The sequence below is a fragment of the Anomaloglossus baeobatrachus genome, chromosome 9 (genome assembly GCF_048569485.1).
Source record: "Anomaloglossus baeobatrachus isolate aAnoBae1 chromosome 9, aAnoBae1.hap1, whole genome shotgun sequence".
Classification (NCBI taxonomy): Eukaryota; Metazoa; Chordata; class Amphibia; order Anura; family Aromobatidae; genus Anomaloglossus; species Anomaloglossus baeobatrachus.
In genome coordinates, this window is record NC_134361.1 from 34330481 (window position 1) to 34354085 (window position 23605).

A 23605-nucleotide genomic window follows, 5' to 3' on the forward strand; every position below is an offset into this window, starting at 1 on the left:
GCGGCTTAATAGCCGCAAACCACAGGTGGCGTCACGAATAATACAAACTTTAATCACCCCCAAGTCACCAGCCATATTAATTGACTCCCGCCAGGGTCACGGAGTCGGGCCCCGCCACCACTGACGACCCCCCGGACTAGTCCGGCCCGGCACCGGGTGTCCCATAGCCCTGGGGTGGGCGAGTCATTTACGTAAGTACAGACACTCCCCATGTTATCCTATGGGATTTGGGCATTGCTGTATCAATGCTGCGGTATGTGCGGCTGCGGAATATGCTGCGGATTTCCCGCAGCCGCACGTAACTGCATGTCCATTATTCATGCGGAATTATCTGCGGAATTCCCGCTCCTCCACTATGGAAATACAAGGCGGGAATTCCGCACTGTTTCCGCAGGTTTACTGCAACAACTCTGCAGATCTAATGCAGCAATGGATAGCTGCGGATTCCGGGGAGCAGCTGCGTGAATCTGTGGAAATACCTGCAGAAAATTCCGCAGGTACGATCTCCCGTGGGCACGTGGCCTAAGTTTGACAACAGCGGTGGTCGGTTTCCTAGGCAACAATCTGTATACAAAACAAAAAGTTGATATCGCAAGAACAGCTAAAAATGTTAATAAGCAGTAAATTGCAAAAGTGTTTTTGTTTACAAGCAATATCCAAAAAATGTATCTCTTGAAGATGGGAATAATACGTTTTTGGGTCCAAGAAGTCTCACTTATAAAGTGGTGGTATATGGGAAACACCTCATTGAATGAATGAAAAGACCACAAAATTTTACGGCGTCATCAATAAATATTTTATTAGACGAAAAAAAGACAAAAATGTTGCACAGTGAGCGCTACCCATCCCACCACAGGCTCACCCTCAAATTCGGCTTCCATATGACCAATCACAGACAGATAATCTACAAGTTTATCCACCAATGTGAAGCCATATCTGTGTAAGGGGAGACGGGGGAGGGGATATATTGCTGATTGGTGGGGGTGGGTGTTGGATTTTCCCAAAAAATAAAAGAAACAAGATTGTCACGACACACGCAGCACCACTCAGCGAGTACATTCAGGCAGCCATTGTAGTAAATCGGCAGGCCTCCGCTGCGGCAATGCAGTAAAACTGTCATACCTGCAAAATATTTTAACCCCACTTATCTAACTGCGCGATATTTCTCCTACAGGGGGCGGTATAAGGCACTAGAATAGAGCAAACACAATTACACAACAGTGACGACAGAGGCGGCCAGAAAACTTTGTGCTTGTGTCTGACTGCCCAGGCCACGTGATAGCGGCGCACACAACCGGGCAACTCAGAGTCTAGCAAAACGTTAACAACTTCCACATTTTTTAATTTTCTGGAAAAAAAAATTCTATAACCAATTAATCAAATTTGGGATTTAGCTACAAGGCCGCTGTTGACTTGCTACAAACAAAGTGGCAGACAAAATTTTTGCAAAAAGTCTCCAACCAGAAGTTGTGTTCACGTATCTATGTTGAAGCCTTTTGTCTTTTTTTTTTTTAAACCATTACTTGCACACAGAAAAATGTTGCCCCCTATAACCATGAGATGTTGGAAGGGAACAAAAAGGTTCACCACTGTCGAAAGAGTGACGCTAAAAAGTGACAGTAATACACAAACTACCCCCCGCTCCGTAGATCTTAACACTTAGCGTCGCTACAGAAAGTTTCGTTGGCGGTGAAGACATTGACATTATCAAAAATGCCACAAAATTCTTGGTGGCAGAAAGAGGACATTTGGGCGGCGATGGTTGACGTCTCTGAGAACCTTAAAACTTACGATGTCAAGTCCCGGCAAAAGTCTTTTGAAGACCAAGTTATCTTAATCGTCAAGATTCCTGTAGAGCATTTTCAAAGACATCTGGATTTTGTAGATATCATAATATCCAGTTGGTAAAATGATCACTTCTGTGTAAGAAGGGATGGAAAATCTCTCCAATGTCTCTTTCAGGTTCTTGGATCAAAGTAATTTAGATCTTCTGGAAACTGTTATCCAAGCTGATCTTCATAGGTTTTCCGGAAACAGTCCCCAGCCGGGAAGAAATCCCAACACCTCTCCTGGTACATCTTCCAGACATACGACTCCTGTATGGGCAATAAATTTTATCCATTGAGTGTGTGATGCCACACTTAAAATAAAGCCAATAAAAAGGTTCTTTTTAATTTCACCTAAAGGCTGCTTTACACACAACGATATCGCTAGTGATCTCGTTAGCGATGTGACATGTCCAGATCGTTGTTACGATTTGCCGAGATCGCACATAGGTCGTTTTGTAGCGGTCACACGTAACGATCTTACAAACGACGCTACGTCGTTCAGCGATATATTGTTTGACCAAGGCGGTCGTGTGGATGTTGTTCATCGTTGGCAGGGTGTCAAACGTAGCAATATGTCTGCTGCGTTCCAAACGACGAACAATATTTTGAAACTGAACGACGTGTCAACGATTTTCATCCTATTTGCGATCGTTCGGAGTCGCACGTAGGTGTCACACGCAATGACGTCGCTAACGATGACGGAAGGGCATCACGAAAACTGTGACCCCGACGACATATTGTCAGATAAATTGTAGTGTGTAAAGCGCCCTTAGTCCCTTAAATTGCTGTGACTCCACTGATTCTGGAACAGCTTTCCTTTTTCTTCTGTGACCCTCTGTTCCAGAGTTACGCCCCTTGGTAATAATAGAGCAAATTTTTCCTTCTACCAACTGGGCGTGTACCACAGAACTTCTCTATGGGCGCAGGTGTGTTTTGATTGGCCAGCATCAGAAGAAAATGCAAATGATGCCAGAAGACTTCTGTGGTACACGCCCAGTTGGCTGAAGGGACAAATATTTGCACGTTATTACCAGGGGGCATAACTTTGGAATGGAGGATCACAGAAGAAAAAGAAAAACTGTTCTGGAATCAGTGAGGCAGCGGCCACAAATGGCGCTCAGTTTAAATAAATAAAAAAAATGCAGTGAAAAGTTTTCTTTAAAATGGACATGCGCATGGGCAGATTTCATTAATCTGATAAGGTCTTTTATATAACATACTAACGCTGAGGTGGTTAAAAAAAATTAAGTTCAAAGAGTCCATCCACTACTTTTACATTGATGACCTATCCTTAGGAAAGGTCGTCAATATCTGATCTGCTTGGGTTTGGCATCCCACACCCCCGTCGATCAGCTGTTCTCAGTGCTGGCTTGCAGCAGGCAGCCGGAAATGCTCCGTTCCGGAGCTGCCCTGTCTTCTGATAGTGGCCGCAGCCGGGTACTGCACATCCACTTCCCATTCAGATCAATAGCAGTCGGATGTGCAGTTTCTGCTATCAGCTATCAGAAGGCGCAGCATCTCTGAAACTGAGCATTTCCGGCTTCCGGCTGCCACCGCCGAGACCAAGAACAGCTGATCAGCAGGGTGTAGGACCACAGGCCGATCAGATATTGATAACCTATCCTAAGGATAGGCCATCAATGTAAACGTAGGGGACAACCCCTTTAATCTTCAGCATTGCATAAGTGAATGAGGCAGGACTAGTCCGGCGGAACATCTCATCTCCTGGACTAGTCCTGCCTCTGAGCTTCTAATCAATCGTCCTTGGCCATGATTGAAGCCCAGAGACTATGCCAGGATGCTCAAGTTGACTAGTCCTGCCTCATCTGCCTGCAAAGCTAAGGGAGTAAAGTTCATTTTTCAAAGCATTAATAAGTTGCACAAAACACCTTATCATAATAAAGAAGTCTTCACCAATACCGCTTTATATAAGCAGTTAGGGATCGTCAGGAGGGATTTGATATGTTCTCCTAAAACAAAAAATATCTGCGTGCCATATGAATTACTAGTGAAGAGTCATAAAGCTAATGACTCTCTCGCAAGTAGTCGGCCTCTTTTAGGCTTGATTGACATCCAGAAACTGCAGTGAAGCGGGATGTTCAATCTCCTCAGTATATTACGCATGTACTGGATGCCCCTGGACATCAATAAAGGCTGGAAGGGTCTGGCCATCTTGACGGTTTGGGAAACAGGAACCACTTTTATGCTTTTTCCTTGTTTACCACAGAGCTCCGTACAGTGTGTAGTGCCTGTGTCTGATAGTGAAGATTAGTTGAATTCACAGTAATCTGCAATATCTGGCACCAACATCAATTGTACAATCAGTAATTAAGAGGGTAAGGTGTCGCCCCCTTAAACAAAACTGGTCACTCGTCCACAGAACAGGCGATGCAAATCAATAAAAAGAGAAATGGTTGAGAGAAGCTCACCTGCCCAGTGTGTTCCGTGTCATCCTTGTTGATGAGGTACATCAAGAAGAACCTATAACAGATGGTACAGAACAAGTCAGACCGTGATAACTCCTTATAACGTCATTCTCTCGCCCGCCACCATCCCCGCGACTCACATATAATTGGCCAAGTTATGTTCTTCTAGCGTGTGCATCTCAAAACCGTGCGGCGTCGTGTCAAAGTAATCACTGCCAATGCCACAGATGAAGCATTTGGTCTGGAGACAGAATAGAAAATAAAAATAATTATAAGGACAACGTTTCCAGAAAGGACTGAGAAGATAAATGGCTCGAAGATTAAATCTAATGGAAAGACAATTAGATAAGCTAAGAAAAATAAAAAACAAGAATGTCAATTTAGAAAAAAAATGTCTGCCTGCTTTCAAAAGAGCAAAAGTATAAACTAAAGTATCACCTCCATGTCTTCCTTCACTTGTTCCTGTTGGTCTCTCAGCTCTCCAAAGGCATCAATGATCAGACCTGAAGGAGGAGGACAGGTATTAGTCATTAGAGGTGGTGACCATGAAAATGGTCATCGGAACAGGACAACAAAAGAGTGACCTTACCCTGAATGATGGCCAACAGGATGACAATAACAAAGAAGAAGAACGTGATGTCAAAGACCACACGATAAAGTTCATACTCGTCTCCTGCAGGGTCTTCAATTTCATCCCCGATACCTCCACCGGCTCGTACGCCGACATACATGTGGAAGAGGTAACACTGTGAGGAGGAACATACGAAGAATTGTGTGTTAGAACGGGTAATAAATACACTTACATTTGGCGGGTTACTTGCCTATAAAATGTCTAAATGTTTGGTCGCCAATATCTCTAGTGGTGATAACCCAATGAACCTACTCGACAACTCTCCCAAGACATCCAGGAGGCTCCTAGAAAAAGGGCAAATCTGGACAATTTCCATGGTGCTGCCAGAGCTTCCAAAACCATCTAATGAGCAATCTGCATTTGCGGCCCAAATGTACATTCAGGGGGTGAAAAGGCGTAGCTTGGCCTGAAAAGGGGTCATGGCTATAGCGAAAATTGTTGGTGTTAGTCACTTTCCTCCTGGAAAATGATTATACAAAGTAGCAAGTATGCGTATAAATAGAAAAGAATATGACGGCATACGCAAGGCATCATAGTGTGACCCATAAAGTGCCTAAAAGTTATATAACCATTAAGACTCAATGTGCCATCACGTATTTTACACATAGAACACCTCCCTCTCCACTTGACATAGACCTTTAGGCTACACCACTAATCCACTAGGGAACATCCCCAAAATATCCCACTTTCATGCAACTTTTCATTAGATACACCCACTTTGCAATCTATTTCATGGGACAATCTTTAGAAAAACTGGTCCGGCTGGGAGTCTTGGCTACACACATTTCTTACATCCATGATGGGTTGCCGTATCGGAGATGGCAGCTAATTTTACCCACCATTAATGACACCTAGGGGCTGCAGCTCCTCAAATGTAGTATTATATGGCTGCCACTTAGTCAACCACCAACTATGTAGTACATGAACATCTCGAATTCACACGAAAGAGATTTTATGTACTTGTCAAAGAGAACGGGGAATCCTCCTCTATAAACAGATATAATAACTCACAGTCATCATATCATCACACTTCATGTCCGGTTCATCCTCATCCTCACTCTTGTTATAGAATTTACGGAAAAAGTTGAAGGCGACCACTGTATAAAGATAGACGACTACAGCCAGGAGACCCACTGTCATCATGAGCTGCCGAGAAATGAGGAAGAAAAAGGGGGTAATAAGAAACACAAAGCAAAAAAAAATGATTTACAGAAGAAGTTGTTCCATCTACTCGGAGAAGTATCATCCTCAGACCTGTTTGCCGTTGTGAGTGACGGATGACAAGATGGTACGTAAGGTCTTCACTCCCATAGCAATATCCAGAAGGTGAGCCGCGAAGAAGAAGTTATTATAGTGTCCGAGAAGGGACATGATGAAATACCAGCACAAGTACAGGAAAGACTGGTGATGGGAGAGAGAAAGAGCGATGTGTCATCGAATAGAACATTCTGGAATCATTAAGAAGATTAGTAAAGGGGGTTTTCTATGGCATATTAGTAGGTTTTACCATAAATGTGTCATTGTAAGAAACTAATTAATAGGAACTCCACTAATATTGAGAAAGGGGGTCCAAGGCTTCATGTCTCTTGGGACAGAGGAAGCCATACAGAGAAACATACAGTTCCTAAAGGTGGTTTCCAAAATTATTATTTTTGTAGTTGTTTTTTTTTTACTTTTTTTTCTTAAAGTGGTTGTCCACTACTATGACAACCCCTTCTGATTCCACATGTTTCCTCTAGGTAAAATAATAAAGCCTATACTCACCTCCCATACTGGTGCCTTTCCAGCGGTGTCCGGCCTCACGGTGTCCGCGACTCACATGGCGTTGTGATGTCACGTGTGGCTCAGCATTCAATTAGCACCGGCTTCCTTCTCCTCCCTTCGGACCAAACAAACAATCTACAGGAAGTGAGCTCGTCAGCAGCACTAACTTCCTGTTGATTAACTCGTTTGGTCCAAAGGCGGGGAGAAGGAAGCTGGCACTGATTGGACACGGGGCTCACGTGACGTCCCAACCTCACGTGACCCCCAGCACCGCGAGCCCGGACACCGCTGGGAAGGCACTGGAGGTGAGTATTAATTAGCCTTCAGTTCCACTTGCGTTTTCCAAACACTCTTGAATATCCCTCGGAATGACATATGCCGCCAAAAGCGCGGGGGGGAGGGAATGGACATAGCACATGCAGCAACATATGAATTCCAATTGACCAACTTTTCAGGTACGAGGAACGGAACGATTATTTGAGAGCAAGTAGAACTAAGGCCTAAGCTTTGTTATTTTACCTGGAGGAAACTGTGCAATTAGAAGGGGGTGTCCTAGTAGTGGACAACCCCTTTAAAGCTAGAGATGGATTCATACAGAATGAGAAATTTCAAAGACATTTTTCTCTATCTTATTGGTGAAAGAACAGTTATAAAAGTCTAGTCAGGAAATAATACTCACATTATCTGTGAAGATCACTCCAAACTTCCAGACCTGGTACTTGAGGTCAATAGAGGTGATCCTGCAGAAAGGAAACGACACATCTACAATAACTAAAAAGTAACTGCACTTCTAAAAACTCTTTCACATGTCAAAAGTTTTAATCAGTGGTGGTCCAGGTGAGAAGACCCTCACCTTTTACCAACCTGGCTGCAGTTTCCAGTATCGCACAACCTGGCTGCAGTTTCGAGTATCGCACAACCTGGCTGCGGCTTCCAGTATAGCCCATCCTGGCTGCGGTTTCTAGTATCGCACAACCTGGCTGCGGTTTCCAGTATCGCACAACCTGGCTGCGGTTTCCAGTATCGCACAACCTGGCTGCGGTTTCCAGTATCGCACAACCTGGCTACGGTTTCCAGTATCGCACAACCTGGCCGCGGTTTCCAGTATCGCTGAGCCTGGCTGCGGTTTCCAGTATAGCACAACCTGGCTACGGTTTCCAGTATCGGAAAACCTGGCTGCGGTTTCCACTATCGCATAACCTGGCTGCAGTTTCCAGTATCGCTGAACCTGGCTGCGGTTTCCAGTATAGCACAACCTGGCTACGGTTTCCAGTGTCGCACAACCTGGCTACGGTTTCCAGTATCGCACAACCTGGCTACGGTTTCCAGTATCGCACAACCTGGCTGCGGTTTCCAGTATAGCACAACCTGGCTACGGTTTCCAGTATCGCTGAACCTGGCTGCGGTTTCCAGTATCGCACAACCTGGCTACGGTTTCCAGTATCGCACAACCTGGCTGCGGTTTCCAGTATCGCCCAACCTGGCTTCGGTTTCCAGTATCGCCCAACCTGGCTACGGTTTCCAGTATCGCACAACCTGGCTGCGGTTTCCAGTATCGCCCAACCTGGCTTCGGTTTCCAGTATCGCACAACCTGGCTGCGGTTTCCAGTATCGCACAACCTGGCTGCAGTTTCCAGTATCGCACAATCTGGCTGCAGTTTCCAGTATCGCACAACCTGGCTGTAGTTTCCAGTATCGCACAACCTGGCTGCGGTTTCCAGTATCGCACAACCTGGCTGCGGTTTCCAGTATCGCACAACCTGCTTACAGTTTCCAGTATCGCACAACCTGGCTGCAGTTTCCAGTATCGCACAACCTGGCTGTAGTTTCCAGTATCGCACAACCTGGCTGCAGTTTCCAGTATCGCACAACCTGGCTGTGGTTTCCAGTATCGCACAACCTGGCTGCGGTTTCCAGTATCGCACAACCTGGCTGCGGTTTCCAGTATCGCACAACCTGCTTACAGTTTCCAGTATGTCTTCCTGGCCGTCTTTGGCTCCCAATTCCACAGTTATCTACTTGCCTGCAGTTTCCAGCATTGCTACCTACTGGCCTCCAGTCCCTCTGTACCCTGCTTGCTTCACCTGCCTGCTGCGGGTGGCCCGAGTGCCCACCTGGACCTTGGCCTTGAAGGATTCACCTCACCTACTAAGCTTTCTAACAGTGAAGTTAGAATAACAGGCAGACATAGACATAGACCCACCATGCTAGGAGAGATTTGTCCGGCTCTGGTTTCTTCCCATTTTGAGAGCTGATTTCTAGACTGGCCAGATCCATTCCCAGCAGTTCTGCGATTCTCTCACGGCCATAGATGTCTCCATATTTGTCCAGTACCTGGAAGATGAGAAGAGTTTACTAAGCATTAGACAAAGATATAAACCAGTAGCGACTATGTTGATCTGTCTCAAGTAGAGATGAGGGATCATATCATATAAAAATTTGTCAAGACGTTTGATAGGCGGTGAATCAATTTGCAACAAATTAACAGTACCCCAAAAGCCACTAATTGACCTGAAAAAAGGTGTATAATAATCTGAATCTCCTATCACTCTGTCAATTAATATTAATGTATTTTGCTAATATACTAATCATTCTTGTCACACACTAATTTGTACACTTTCTTCTGTGTTTTATGGCTTTCTCTTCCTTTTTTTATGGCCAGGCTGTGACGTTATCTCACTTTCCAGATTCAGCCTAAAATGGCGCCTACATTCCCTGCCTCGGCTTTTATACGGGCTACGATAGTTCCTTTTAATTGGTTGTGTTATATCATGTGATGAGATTGCTGATAGGCATTATGTAGAAGCCCGTCTGAGATCCCGTGATTCTTCTTTGGCTGATGCAATCTTTTTGCAATGTGTAAAATGGCAGTGGCTTCACCAAATTCATAAAAATTCGACACACATTTGAGTAGCTTTTCTCCAATTTCAAGCTATTACCTTTCGCTTGACAAACTTGTCCCAGTAATTGCTTGGAAATGATCTGCAAAAGGTAGATAAGATGAGAACAGGGGTCAGCAATCTTCTGGATTTGCTCAATCTAAAGCCGGAGTTACACTTGTGAGTGACTTGCGCGAGTCTTGCATCGCATCATCCAGCATGGCCGCACACTCTCCGGACAGGAGCGTCTCAGCTGCATAGAAATACATGCAGCCGATCCTGTCAGGAGAGTGTGCGGCTGTGCCGGGTGATGCGATGTGAGTCACTCAAGTGTGCCTCTGGCCTAATTGTGTGAACTTGATCCCCTTTTCTCCAACTTTGGGAACTTACGGAGTATTTAGGACAAGACGATCCCACTGCCCTTTGATGTCATCGTCCTCTGGCTGCTCCGTGATATAAACGCCATCGAATTCCAGTTTACGGGCCAATTCTTTCTCTCGTTTGAAGATGACCAATGGTATCTAATGAACAGAAAAGTCATATTTTAGGAACCAAGTATATATGTTCCGGTCTACTCTCGAATATCAGTTTAGCTTGCTATGGTCTTGTGAGACAGCACCTCACCTTTAGACAGTTGTAGCCAATGATACACAGGAAGGCGATGAGCGAGTGGACTACAGACAACACATACAACGTCGGCTGCATATATCCCGTGCTTTCCTCCAAGAAGAAATATACCACGCTGTCTTCTTCATCCTCTTCTTCACCACCGCCGCTTCCCTCATCCAGAATACCAAGCTCTTCTTCTAAACCAGAACCTTCAAAATCATCTTCACCTTGTGGGGAATCAGATACCTGCAAAGGTCAATGTTAGAGATGATTGAGGCTTTTGGAAATTGAATTCTCCAATTTCAACTAATTTTTCCCCCCAAAATTAAATTGATTCATGTCAAATCAAAATTGCCAGGTATCGCAAATCTGCAAAGCCTTCAATTGCCCTGAAAAGACATGTGTAACACTCTGAGGTCTCCTAGGACTGAATCCAACCCTTCGTAAAGCTCTTTAACTCAAACACAGCCATAGTAATCTCAAACTGACTGTCACTGGTGTGTCACGGGTGACAGACAGTCATGTGGTTTCTGGCAATAGAAGGTCACAGCATTTGGCTGCGCAAAATGCTCCCTGACTTTATACTGTTTCTCCTGTTAGTATTCATTGTACTAGGTAGCTTTCCTGCTGGGTTTTCATCTCTTCCCCTTTAGGACTCAGCAGAGCCCTCCTTACATCCAGTATTCTCCATGTGTTTAAATACTACTATCTATCCTGGACTGGTGCTGGTGATATTATTCAGTTCATTCAAGGTCTGGTTGCAAGCAGGTGGCTTGTACTCCTCTGTGGTGTTGTAGCTGTTGCTTTGTGGAACTTCTACCTGAGTCATCTGTGGATAACTAGTTTATGCTTTTCCCCCCTGTGTGTCCTCCTTGCGTCTTCTATAGTATTTAGTGGGGTTGACAAAGAGCTCATCCCACCCATTCCCTATTTAGGGCCCAGCACTAGGGATACCTAGGGTCAGGTATCTGGCTTGTTGCATAGGTGCAGAACCTATCTAGGGTGGTGAGGGACCCCAGGGACCAGCAGTAGGTTTGGTCAGGGGTCACCATCTCCCCCTTCTCTAGACACCGGGTTTCCCTTCTCTTCCGTTGTTCACTTGGTATTTCCCCATACCTAGCTTGACAGTGACCTCACCATAGAAATGGATCGTAACTCCATAGTAAACAACAATATGTTTAAAAACAAAGCACACTAACGAACTTTTAATGTTTGTTTTAAATCTATGCAGCTTAATTTTTGGACCATTTTTAAGTCATTTGTGATCAGACAGACTGTTCTGTGCAGAACATTGACTCACACTGACAGTGTCGCTGTCAGAGGTAACATTATCCTGCTGTGACAGATGATTGATGTGCCAAATTTATGCTTCCTCCCAGCTATGCTTGCCTTAGGCCAATTGTGGCCTGCATCTGGTAGTACTAATTTAACACGCACAGAAAGTAAAATAAAATTTGGCAGCAGGCTGAATTATACGTGTGTTGTGTACAGTTGCCACATTGGAACAGATATGCAGAAAGAGACAAGCACAGGTAAATAGAAAATGTTTTTACATAATATATTGAATGCCAGATAAATACACTACCAAAAAGCCAGTACGTGCAAGAGGGCGCTTGTATTGATGTGACATGTATGGATGTTAAATTTGGCTAGTAAAACAGATATGCTAAGAAATTTTTTTTATGACATGCAAACCTATGTAGTATTGGGGGTGAAATGTCTCGGTCTGGGGGAATTTTCTTTTGTATTTAAAAAATTATTTCCCCTTCACAAAAAGGAGTGCACAAGAAATCCGTAAACTCGGTACAGTCTCTGACACAAACTTCAGATTATTTGTTATAAAAAAATATTAAGCAGTCTGGCTTGCGCTTTCTAGTGCATTAAGAAAAAAAAAGTGTAATTGTCATAAAGCAGGACAAATGCCAGCTACACCATATCGCTTATCTTAGCATTTAGTCTGTTATAAAAAAATATTAAGCAGTCTAGCTTGCGCTTTCTGGTGCATTAAGAAAAAAAAAGTGTAATTGTCATTCAAATAAAGCAGGACAAATGCCAGCTACACCATATCGCTTATCTAAGCATTTAGTCTGTCAAATCTACTATCTGTCCTTATGAATAGAATCTCTGTATTACTCGCAGACCACTGCTCTCCTCTTCGTCAGTGCTGCACTTTTACAACACACTGTCTGGAATATTTGTTCAATGCTTTATGGCTTTCTCTTCATATCTCTGTTGGAGAGTTGTGAGCTCGGTCATCCTCTCACTATCTTAAATAACCCTAAAATGGTTGCTGCATTCCCTGCCTCTGCTTTTATACTGGCTTTGTTAGTCTCTCCTGATTGGCTGTTCTTTACAATGTGATGTTATAGGTGCAAGGCATTATTTAGAAGTTAGCATGTCATGCAAGCCTTTTGTGGCTTATGGAATCTTCTGTATATGGTAAAAAAAAACTTTTTACAAATAGCACAAATCAAATTGTAAATTCTTCAAATTTGCCGAGAACTGCAAATTTTATTACATACGAAATCGATTTGCATCAAATCACTCAACTCTATTCACTGTAATTATATCCATGATGATTATACAGGCTAATTCTCAAATATCATTTATGTCACTAATGTTTATTGAACTTGCCTTGTAGAACAGCAAGATAAAATTGAGCGCAAAAGCCAAAAACAGCGCCAAGAACCGAAGGTTGTAGAAATTTCTAGACAGATAATTCTGCAAAAGAGAAAAACATTATGGCATAATAGGCAGAAATTAATTGATACCAAGGCTTGAAACAACAAGGGATACCATAAAAATGAATGTTATAATCATTAAAGGGAATATCACATCAGAAAATGACCAATTGTTTAAACTATTTTTTTTAGGTTATACTAAGGCGGGCTTTGCACGTTGCAACATCGGTAACAATGTGTTACCGATGCTGCAGCGATAGTCCCGCCCCCGTCGCACGTTCGATATATAGTGAAAGCTGCCGTAGCGATTATTATCGCTACGGCAGCTTTACACGCACATACCTGCCGTGCGATGTCCCTCTGGCCGGCGACCCGCCTCCTTCCTTAGGGGGCGGGTCGTGCGGCGTCACAGTGACGTCACACGGCAGGCGGCCAATTGAAGTGGAGGGGCGGAGATGAGCAGGATGTAAACATCCCGCCCACCTCCGTCCTTCTCATTGCAGCCGGGAGGCAGGTAAGGTGATGTTCCTCGCTCCTGCGGCTTCATACACAGCGATGTGCGCTGCCGCAGGAACGAGGAACAACATCGTACCTGTCGCTCCCCCGGCATTATGGAAATGTCGGAGGCTGCAGCGATGATACGATGACGACGATTTTGCGCTCGTTCATCGTATCATCTAGCATTTACACACTACGACATCGCAAGTGACGCCGGATGTGCGTCACTTTCGATTTGACCCCACCGACATCGCACCTGCGATGTCGTAGTGTGCAAAGCCCGCCTTAGTTTAAAAAAATATTTGATTATTTTTTTCTTTTTTTTCATATTAATGTGCATTATCTCCTGCACATGTGCGACTAACAGGCACGGGTGGATTTCTGATCCACCCGCGCCTGCTAACCCCTTAAATCACGCTGTAAATATCTGACAGCACAATCTAACGCGTTCCCGCTGGGATCGCGCTGATACCTGCCACTATCACTCTGATCAGAAGAAGCAATCATACAGCGCAAGCATAAAGTCCGCTAAAGGGACTAGTAAAATCATTAAAGAATTAAAAAAAAAAAGTTTAAAAAATAAGAAAAAAAAAGTGAAAATGTAACAAAAAAATTGTTTAAAAAAATAGATTATTTTCTGACTACACATTCCCTCAAACTAAGTAGATGACATTAGGGTGTCATTATTAAAAGCCTTAATAGCATGAGATGGGTAATCAATACAGCAGTCAGTATTCACTAACCAAGAATTTTATTCTTTGGATCTCCAGTTCATTCCAGAACTCAAATCCTCCCTCTTCGCCTTTCTTTTCCTTAGATGATGCCTTCTTTGGTGTAGTAATGACCTCTGGCTCCTCGGGTTCCTCAGGGGCAGGAGCTGCTGCTTCTTCTTCTGCAACTTCACCTTTCTCTCCATTCTCTGAGCTGTTAATAGTCAATGTTTAAATCAACCAGATACTATTTTCGATGCAAGTTGTGATGAATAGCCGGGGGGTGTCACACCGACATCCTACCACTGCGATCACAGATTGGTGGTAGCGGTGGGATGTCGGTGTGAATTCCCCGGCTGTTCATCACACAAGACCTACAGAATTTTTTTGACTATGGTACTCACTCTGCTTTCTCCTCTTCTGGTTCCGGCTCTGGCTCTGGTTCTGGTGCAGGTTCTTCTTCTACTGGCTGATGTTCTGGGGCACCATCCAAATGGATGGGTGCATCTTCTGACTAGAAGTAATAGATATTGGTCTGTGTTATTACAGAAGTTGTTAAACTATTGAACCTTTGGTCCTAATTGCTGGAGCAATTTTACTTACATCAAACTTCCTCTTCAAAATTGGAGATCCTTCAGGCGTCGGTGGTTCAACTGGTGTGGTCTCTCCCATATCTCCTAAACCACCAGGAGCATCAGGAGCACTGGTTCTGTAGTGACTACCATCCTTTTTGAGATCAAGTCCAAACATTTCTCCACCTTCCTCTTGTACTTCTTCTTTGCCAGCATCTCCAATGTCCATTGCGTCTCCAGACTCAGGTAACTCATCACTGATCTCTGCAGGAAGTCCATCTCCGTGAACTTCATCCTGTGTAGGATCTGGCATACTGGCCAGAATTTCAGTCACAGTTAGTTTCTGAGCACCTTCTACAAGACTACCTCCAAACAACGTGTGCCATATTAAGAAGAATATGCCCTTGCAGACACTGTAGATGAAATGAAGTGTCCCAATAAATAAGGTCCACAGGAATGAGATAATGGCCATCACTATTTCCTTTATGGTCATCTTCTTGACCTTGTAAAAAAAAAAGGGGAGAAACAACCAATAAATTCTTCATTTTCATGATCTACATATTCTAAAACGTATTCACACTAAAAGTACATTTCTCTCTCGCCTTATTGGGGGACACAGGACCATAATGAAGGCTCAGAGAAAGATTTTTTGGTGAGTACACAAAAATTTTCTTTTCTTTTTTTCACTAGCTCACTTTTTTAGCTTTGCTGCATAGAGTGAGTCAAAGTCAGCAGAGTCAACTCAATCATTACAAGACAGGTGAATGATTTATGACCAGTTTAGGGTACAGCTGGTTATAATAGTAACAGATCAGGCTTGGGACATAGCTCCCTGGTGTCTCGAGAAGGATTGTGTGAGGCTTTTACGTACAGAACAGTATATGTACTATATATATGTTATATATATATATTTATTGTGCATATATTGTTTTGTATGTAAAAGCCCCATATAGTCCTTGTCGAGACACCAGGGAGCTAATTCCCAAGCCTTATTTGTCACTTTTTTAACCAGCTGTACCCTAGACTTGTCATAAATCAATCACCAGCCTTTTAATGATTGAGATGACTCTGCTGACTCTGACTCAGTCTACATATATGTTATAATGCCAAACGTTCTTACCTTTCGATATTGTCTTCTAAGATTCTTGTAGGTAAACATTTTGAAGAAATTTATCACATTGTTCATAAAGTCTCCAAAAGCTGAAGTAGCTTCCGGTGGAGCAGAACCATTCTCTGCCTCCTCGCCTTCACCAGATCCTCCTCCACCATCATCATCATCATCTTCAACCTTTTCTTCTTCTGGTTCTGAGATTTGTGAAGCAATCTGCATCTCAAAAATGGTGTCTTCGCAGAAGTTGACAAAGAGCTCCATTTTCTCCGACTCTCCTCCTTCATTGACCACATCAAAGATAAATTGACGCTTTGACTCTTTGACCTGTGGCATTTCCCATTGTGTTTTGTTGGTCTCACTAATCTCAAAATAGATACGCTCGATTCTTTTGCCTGCTCCCATAATCTCAATTTTGCCTAGATATGGCTTGAAGTAGTTGATAATGCAATCAGCCAGCTCCAAAAAGTTCTGCAACCTTGTGTCATGAGGAACATGCTCCGACAGGTTGGTTAGTAATACTGCCACATTGAAACCAATATCCTTAGCAGGTTCCTGGAAACGGTCGGCAAATTCTTCAAAGTTGATCATTTCATTTTCATCGGCCTCGGAGCATGAAAGAAGGAACTGGATCTCGGATGGGGTGTATTGTTTCTGGCTATCCATTGCCTTTTGGAAATCTTTTTTGGATATAAGACCCCGAGGATCGGTGACATAATCTCTGCAATAAAAGAACAATTCACATAATATTTTGACAATATTTCCAGTTTTTTTATGGAGGCATTAATAATATGTAAAGTGCGATACAGAGGCCTTTAAGAGGTATATGTAATAAATGGTTGGCTTTTGTCTCATGGAATGGGGTGGCTATCTGCTTGGGCAATGGTATTCTGAGCATTGGATCTCCATGATGCCCATATATCCTAATCAGGTACATGCACAACCCCTTTAATTGTGTGGATTTTTTATTTCAATAATCAATACCTGAAAGCATCAGAAGCCACAATATCCTTGAGCTTCAGGAACATGTCGAAGAACTTGAGTATCATTTCCACATTGCTTGAAGATTCAACCAACATGTCCACCATCTGACGAGCAATTGTCCCATTTACCACATTACCTAAAGGGGATAATATAGACACTGCCATTGTTTGGTATATTGCATAAAATGTCATTCATGGTTTTAGAAGTAGAAATAAACTAAACTAATTAGTGAACAATTTGCTCTACTTAATGATGTCCTAAAGGGACTGTAGTGATTGGAAACTTTATTAGTTGACCCTCTACTGAGGCTTCCCCATATTTAGGTTCTTAACTTATCTGGATCATGAATACCTATAGAGGGTCTCACTCCACGCAGGACCCAGGGAGTGGATAGCTCATAAATTTCAGTTGGAACCATGTAATGTCTCATTTCTGCAGGAAAAGTGAAATCTTACTGTAAGGGTCTACCCTACCGATCATACAGGTACAACGGGATCAAATTATTTTTGAGGGACCCTTATACTAAAAAAAATTAAAAGCAATGTAAAGAGCTAAGGATCAAAACACAAATTTCTTCCTGAATATTTTGTATAATTGTATGTATAGTGGCATGGAAAAGTTTGGGCACCCCTGGACAAAATTACTGTTATTCTGAACAGTTAAGCAAGTTGAAGATGAAATGTTCTTTAAAAGGTATAAAGTTATAAATGACACATTTCCTTTGTATTTTAGGCAAAATAAATTATTTTAATCTTTTACATATTAAAACTAACAGAAAGGAAAATGGGCGATGCAAAAACGTTTGGATACACTTGGCGATTTGTGTGCTCAAATAACTTTGACCAAACTTCCAGACCTTAATGAGCCTGTTAGGGTTATGGCTTGTTTCCCATCATCGTTAGGAAAGGCCAAGTGATGGAAATTTCAAGGCTGTATAAAAACCCAGCCTCCTCTAACCTTGTTCCAAAAAAACAACAGTCATGCGTTCATCCTAGCAGCTGCCAAGCACTCTGAAAAAGAAAATGGTGGAGGCCCACAAAGCTGGAAAAGGCTGTAAGAAGATAGCAAAGCGTTTTCAAGTTGCTCTTTCCTAAGTTTGAAATGTAATTAAGAAATTGCAGTTACCAGGAACAGTGGAGATCAAGATAAGGTCTGGAAGACCAAGCAACATTTCTGTGAGAGCTGCTTGTAGGATTGCTAGAAAGGCAAATCAGAACCCCTGCTTGACTGCAAAAGACCTTCACTAAGATTTAGCAGGCTCTGGAGTTGTGCTACATTGTTGTACTGTTCAGAGACACCTGCACAAATATAGCCTTTTTGAAAGAATCATCCGAAGAAAACCTCTCCTGTGTCCTCACCATAAGAGTCAGCATCACAAGTCTGCAAAAGAACATCTAAAAAAGACTGATGTATTTTGAAACAAGTCCTGTGGACAATGAGGTAAAATAGAACTGTTTGGCCACAATGATCAAAGATATGTGTGGAGAAAAGAGGGCACAGAATTTCAGGAAGAGAACATCTTGCCAACCAGTAAGCATGAGGGTGGATCAATCATGCTTTGGGGTTGTGTTGCAGCCTATGGTAAGGGGAAAATTTCATGGATAGAGGAAGAATGGATTCAATGAAATGTCAACATATTCTTGATGCAAACATAACACCATCTGTAAAAAAGTTGAAGTTGAAAAAAGTAGAAAAGAGGATGGCTTCTACAAATGGATAATTATCCTAAACACACGTCAAGATCCACAATAGACGACCTCAAAAGGTGCAAGCTGCCCTCATAGTCCCTTGATCTGAACATCATTGAAAATATGTGGCTAAACCTCAAAAGAGCAGTACATGAAAGATGTAACCTCACAGAACTGGAAGACGAGCTAGGAATCTCACAGAACTGGAAGACTTTTCAAAGGAATAATGTATGAAAATCCCTCAAACAAGAATTTAAAGACTCTTGGCTGATACAAAATGCATTTACAAGCTGTGATATTTACCAGAAAGGGTACTATTACGTACTAACCATGATGGGTGCCCAAACCTTTTCATCGCCATCCTACTTAGAAATTTTTGAACACCACAAAAAACACGTTCAGGAAAAAATAATCACGTTAATAGATTGACATTGGATGGACTAAGTGAAAGTGAGATAAACAATCCGCCAGGATTTTTCGGACATTCAATTTTGAACTACTATCTAGACCAGTGTTTGGATTTTCCATCACCACCGATGTCAGATTTCCAGAATCTCCAATATTACTCCAGTGTATTGAAACATTCAGCGTATATTTGTTGCCATGTTAATAACTTTTGCTACATATTTTACCTTCGAGTAGAGAGAGCAGCATGACCACCATGTCTTTTTGAAGGTCAAGAAGTTCCTTCAGTAGTCCAATCTGGCTAGAGTCCTAGAAAATAGAAAAGTACAACTCAAGGGATTCTAGTTCTTTGTAAGTTACTCGACTTGTATCACTTACAGAAACATCAAACATTCATTGGCGTTTCTTCACCAAAATACATTACTACCATGTAATACAAACAAGGTCAACGATGTCTCTGTGTGACCAAAATGACCATGATTGAGGTTATTTGCAGTGACAGCTGGAGGTGTTACTAAAGGAAAGAAATGCCGAACCATGGGATAGAAGCAAGAAGACCACTGTTATCTTCATGGTATTTCGGGATTTCGGGGGTACTGCTCCGAAATAGGCTTGAAAACCAACTCCCATTGGATTGAAGCTGGTTTATTCCATACATGGTCTATTTACCTGCCCAATCGAGGCTTGGAAACAGATTGATAGACTGAACTTATTAAGTAATTTTCAACATAAAGCTGTGAAAATCCTTAACTCAAATCATATATAATATTAATATATTAGCCGTCCCAGTAGACAAGTTAAAAGCAATGTAGGGTCAAATTTTTCCATCTTACCTCTGGATAGAAGCGACTCCAAAAATGATCCTTGTTTGCAATGCAATAAAAACAGGCTGTTTAAGTGCAAGTGGCTAAAATACCCTCATGTATGAGAATAGCACCTAATTTCTCAATAACCAGGAAGGTATTGTCATTGGAGAATATTCACTAAAAAGTCAATGCTAATATGACAGTAATAGGTTATCATTTTATATATATGTTTTTTTAATTACCCTTGTCTATAGATTGGATAATAATCTGTACAATTTGCAAAACTATCGGATTAATAGAAGCATTTTTAGTTTCCCTGGAGCCACTTGTATGTATGAGAGCTAAGTGATAAGGAAGGTCAATGTATACTCAATTCAATTAGTATTCCCACCCCTATACTAAAGCACCTTCATACAATACCTGATTTCTGATTTATAGAAAACGTTCTGACAAGTAAGTTAAATTTGGATTTTAACATCAAAGTTGGATAAATATTTTAGAATTCTCCACCATTAGGAACTATGAGTTGTAGGAGGATGAGACGTAATTCACACCAGCAATGGAAAGGTTAAGAACGAAGGGTGGAAGACGCAGTTTAACATGTCCCCGCTTTCCCTCCCTCTCCACCCCAAACATTGTGCTACAATAAAAAAAAAAAAAAAAATGCTGCGTGAAACAGACAGACAAGTGAGGGGAGGAGAAGGAGGGAGAGATATGGTATCCAGTGGCTATTGTTATGAGGGACCAATGTTTTTCTAGGGTGCTGATCAAACAATTATGTGTATTTATATGTATGAGACCTTCATGTTTTTCTGTGGCTGACTACATGCTTGCCGATCTTGTATGTCCATGCACATGTGAATCAAAGAGTGACTTAGCATAAATGGTGGAAGAGCTTAAAGGGAAGGGCATGTATTCAAACATTGAGCTCTAAACCCAAAAAAACTGATGTGTTCACTATAGTTCTATTCAAGACATAAACGCTAGTGACATTACATGGATACTCTCTCTCCTCTTCCTTCATCCCCCCCTACTACCAACAAAATGTCAAGAGGCGGCAGTTCACAAGGAAAGCAATGAGACCACCCCAAATAAAGCGGGCTTGGCCCACACAGTTCTAAACTGTCACACGGCTGCTGGCAAAACAAGGGGAAAATATGGGAACAATAGGGATGACTAGAGGGAGACAGAAGATTAGAGACTAAAGAAAGAAAGATAGAGGGATTAAAAAAAATCCTGTGAGAAACAGAGAACTGGAAAATAAACCTAACTTCAAAACAACCCAAGGTAAAAAAAAAAAGAATTGTCGTCAATATACCTGATATATTACCTAGAAGAAACTTTTAAGTACCCACAGATGGGCATGTCAAAGAGAACCTGTGGCCATTTCTTGATTTTATTTTATGACCACTACTCCCCTTAGAATTAAATTTTTTGGCTTGAAATCTTCCATATGGTTCCACAGATATGGACCTTTTTTGTTTTGAGCTAATTTTTATGGTGTTAATTAAGGTGTGGTTCACAGGGTAATCATGATGAGTAACCTAAAGACACGCTCTTGAGGATCCTGTGAGCCACGCCTCCTTTGTGAAGACATAAAATTTAGCACTAAACAGAAAGATCCAAAGCAAAATCTGGTCCTTTTTGATGTGCTCACAGGTCCTCTTTATATCTATGCCCATCACTTTCAGGTTACAATTTTGTAGATTGATTTGACAAGGACACATATTAGGGATATTGTGAAGGTTTAGTTGGACATAGTTTGAAAAATTTATTAGATGTAAAGGGTTTTTGGTTTTTTTTGTTGTTTTTTTTAAATTTGAAGAACATAGCTTTAGTGATTTCCATGGGGCTGTCTAGATTCCCTAAAACTTTTTCTTGTAAAATCATTCATAATTAAAATCTGATTAAGGCCCACATATAACTCTTGACTTGAACTTTCCCATTTTACAGCCAACTAAACAGCAACACCAATGCATTGTTGTTAGCCAAAAATAGTCATTTTTGGAAAAAGTTTGATTAACCAATTATTTCTCAGAATACATCTAAGGAACTAAAGTTCAAGTGACAAGTGATGAACAGCAGGGTCAGCAAAATGGCCTACTCAACAGCTACCAAAACACCCTAATCTTCAAAGCTAAATGATTAAAATGTCAGACAGGGAGTGCTACAGGGTCGTTTTTGTAAAATTACACAAACACCAAGTACTGGCCAAGAAACTCGCAACTTATAAACTCAACTTTTTGATCTCAAAGGTCCATCCTAGAAAAAGGAAGAGTCAGAAGGATTGACAGGAACGTATATTATAAACAAAGATGAGTGGCTGAACACAGTAAGGACATACAGAGACAAAAAGTGTGAATGGCCGACAGACACGGAATGGGCTAGGGTGCACGTCTAGCTGAGACAATTTAAGGAAATGCAGCCGTGCCACAGAGAAAAATTCTTACGCCATTTCGTAGTCCTCCGTTTTGGGGCATCTGTTACATATTAGAATAAAAGTATTATTCAGAATAACTGCATGTCAAACATCATTTTACTTATACTTGAAACTTAGTGAAGAAGATAGTGAGTGAAGATGGCTACGGACAGAAGATAGCTCATGGCCAAACCAATGCTTGGCCTTTGTCTATGTTGCCCGATTTCTCCATGACATAGACCATCTACCCTGCTAAATGGGCAGGATATGCCAAAGAGTGACAGTGAATACGTGTCTGCAAGACATCTCTGGTGGCTTTTATATCTGAGGGAACATAAGATTGGATGGGGTTTTTGTTGTTGAGGGACAATTGGACTTATCGATTGTTGTTGGATTGCACTAAAAATGCTGAGAATGATCTATTGCCTAAAGACAGAATTACCCTTATGGCTAATCCTTGTATATCACTCTCTTAGGTTGTCACACTACATACTGTATATCTAATTATGACTAATTTTAGGCTGGCCATGAATTTTAGAAAGCTCCTAAACGCTGTTTCGGCCAACAGCTATTACTGTTGGCTCTCATACAGATAAACTTGGCTCAATTGAGCAAGCATGTGCTCTTGAGGTAGCGAGTATACTTGGCTCAATTGAGCAAGCATGTGCTCTCGAGGTAGCGAGTATAGCAATCTGCTTAGGTATATAAGTGCCTCGTGGGAACAAAAAGGAGGACATTTGTTCAAACCCAACTACCCTAGTTCACATGCTTCTGACATCTGCCGAGAAAAATTTGGAAAACCCTCATTAAAAAAACAAAAAAAAACAAACAAAACCTACAAAAGAAAACGAAAAACAAACACTAATGACTTCACGAGTAAAAGTTCACTCATTCAATTAGGCTTAAAAGAACTCCTAATAATAGGGGTTTCATAAGGTATAGGGGTATCAAAAGCAAAAAGGAGTAGAAAGGGTCTTAAGATATTGGTCTCAAATTTAAGTGGGGTTTATGGGGTCAAAAATTTTTCTGGTCTTCTTAAAGATCACTATTGGACTCAATCTCAATATAGCAAGGTGTAAAATTAGGACAAAATCACTTCTTAATACATACAGTAAGTCTAGACATCATTCTATGCCATCAATGGAGACATTGAAGAAACAGGCAGAAACAATTTTTCTAGTCTAAACCTGGTGAATCCATGATACATATTTCCCAAATTTGCAATCATTTTTAATTTGCAATCGTTTTAATCATTTTTCAGGACTAAACCTGGTGAAGCCACAAGTAAGCTTTATGAGGATACACATTTCCCAAAATTTTACTAAACAATTATCTTCTAGCCCTCTAAGTTAGGCAATGATAGGAAGTACTTGACTTCCTATGGGTTCTAAAAGTAGGGAGTAGGGGGTACATCAAAAAGTTACACATGACTGATGAATCAGACTACACGGAGCACTTATTTGTAGTCTGTAACCATGGAGATGTGTTCGAATAAGAGCTGTAGACTTTTTAAAATTCAAACCTTTGAAAAGTAGCTTGATTTTTTTTTAACTTTTCATTTATAAGATTACGGAAAATGGGTTGAAAAAGTCGATA

General features: G+C 41.7%; 1 protein-coding gene across 4 annotated transcripts in view; it reads right to left on the reverse strand.

The window, feature by feature from the left end:
• Window positions 1–772: 772 nt before the first annotated feature.
• RYR1 (ryanodine receptor 1) overlaps window positions 773–23605 on the reverse strand; it is a 189101-nt gene continuing 166268 nt past the window's right edge. For 2 of the 4 annotated variants that reach the window (XM_075323523.1, XM_075323522.1), the window contains 20 exons: window positions 22041–22070; window positions 19012–19093; window positions 16692–16827; window positions 15720–16428; window positions 14631–15101; window positions 14432–14541; window positions 14061–14241; window positions 12773–12859; window positions 10154–10384; window positions 9920–10050; window positions 9590–9632; window positions 8854–8984; window positions 7330–7390; window positions 6141–6287; window positions 5898–6032; window positions 4845–5001; window positions 4694–4758; window positions 4396–4496; window positions 4259–4310; window positions 773–2096 (listed from right to left, as the gene is read on the reverse strand). In XM_075323523.1, coding sequence (XP_075179638.1) covers window positions 2001–2096; window positions 4259–4310; window positions 4396–4496; window positions 4694–4758; window positions 4845–5001; window positions 5898–6032; window positions 6141–6287; window positions 7330–7390; window positions 8854–8984; window positions 9590–9632; window positions 9920–10050; window positions 10154–10384; window positions 12773–12859; window positions 14061–14241; window positions 14432–14541; window positions 14631–15101; window positions 15720–16428; window positions 16692–16827; window positions 19012–19093; window positions 22041–22070 — 3156 coding nt within the window. In that variant the 3' untranslated portion in view covers window positions 773–2000. The remainder of the gene's footprint in view (window positions 2097–4258; window positions 4311–4395; window positions 4497–4693; window positions 4759–4844; window positions 5002–5897; window positions 6033–6140; window positions 6288–7329; window positions 7391–8853; window positions 8985–9589; window positions 9633–9919; window positions 10051–10153; window positions 10385–12772; window positions 12860–14060; window positions 14242–14431; window positions 14542–14630; window positions 15102–15719; window positions 16429–16691; window positions 16828–19011; window positions 19094–22040; window positions 22071–23605) is intronic. The other 2 variants (XM_075323525.1, XM_075323524.1) reach the window with 1 other exon arrangement.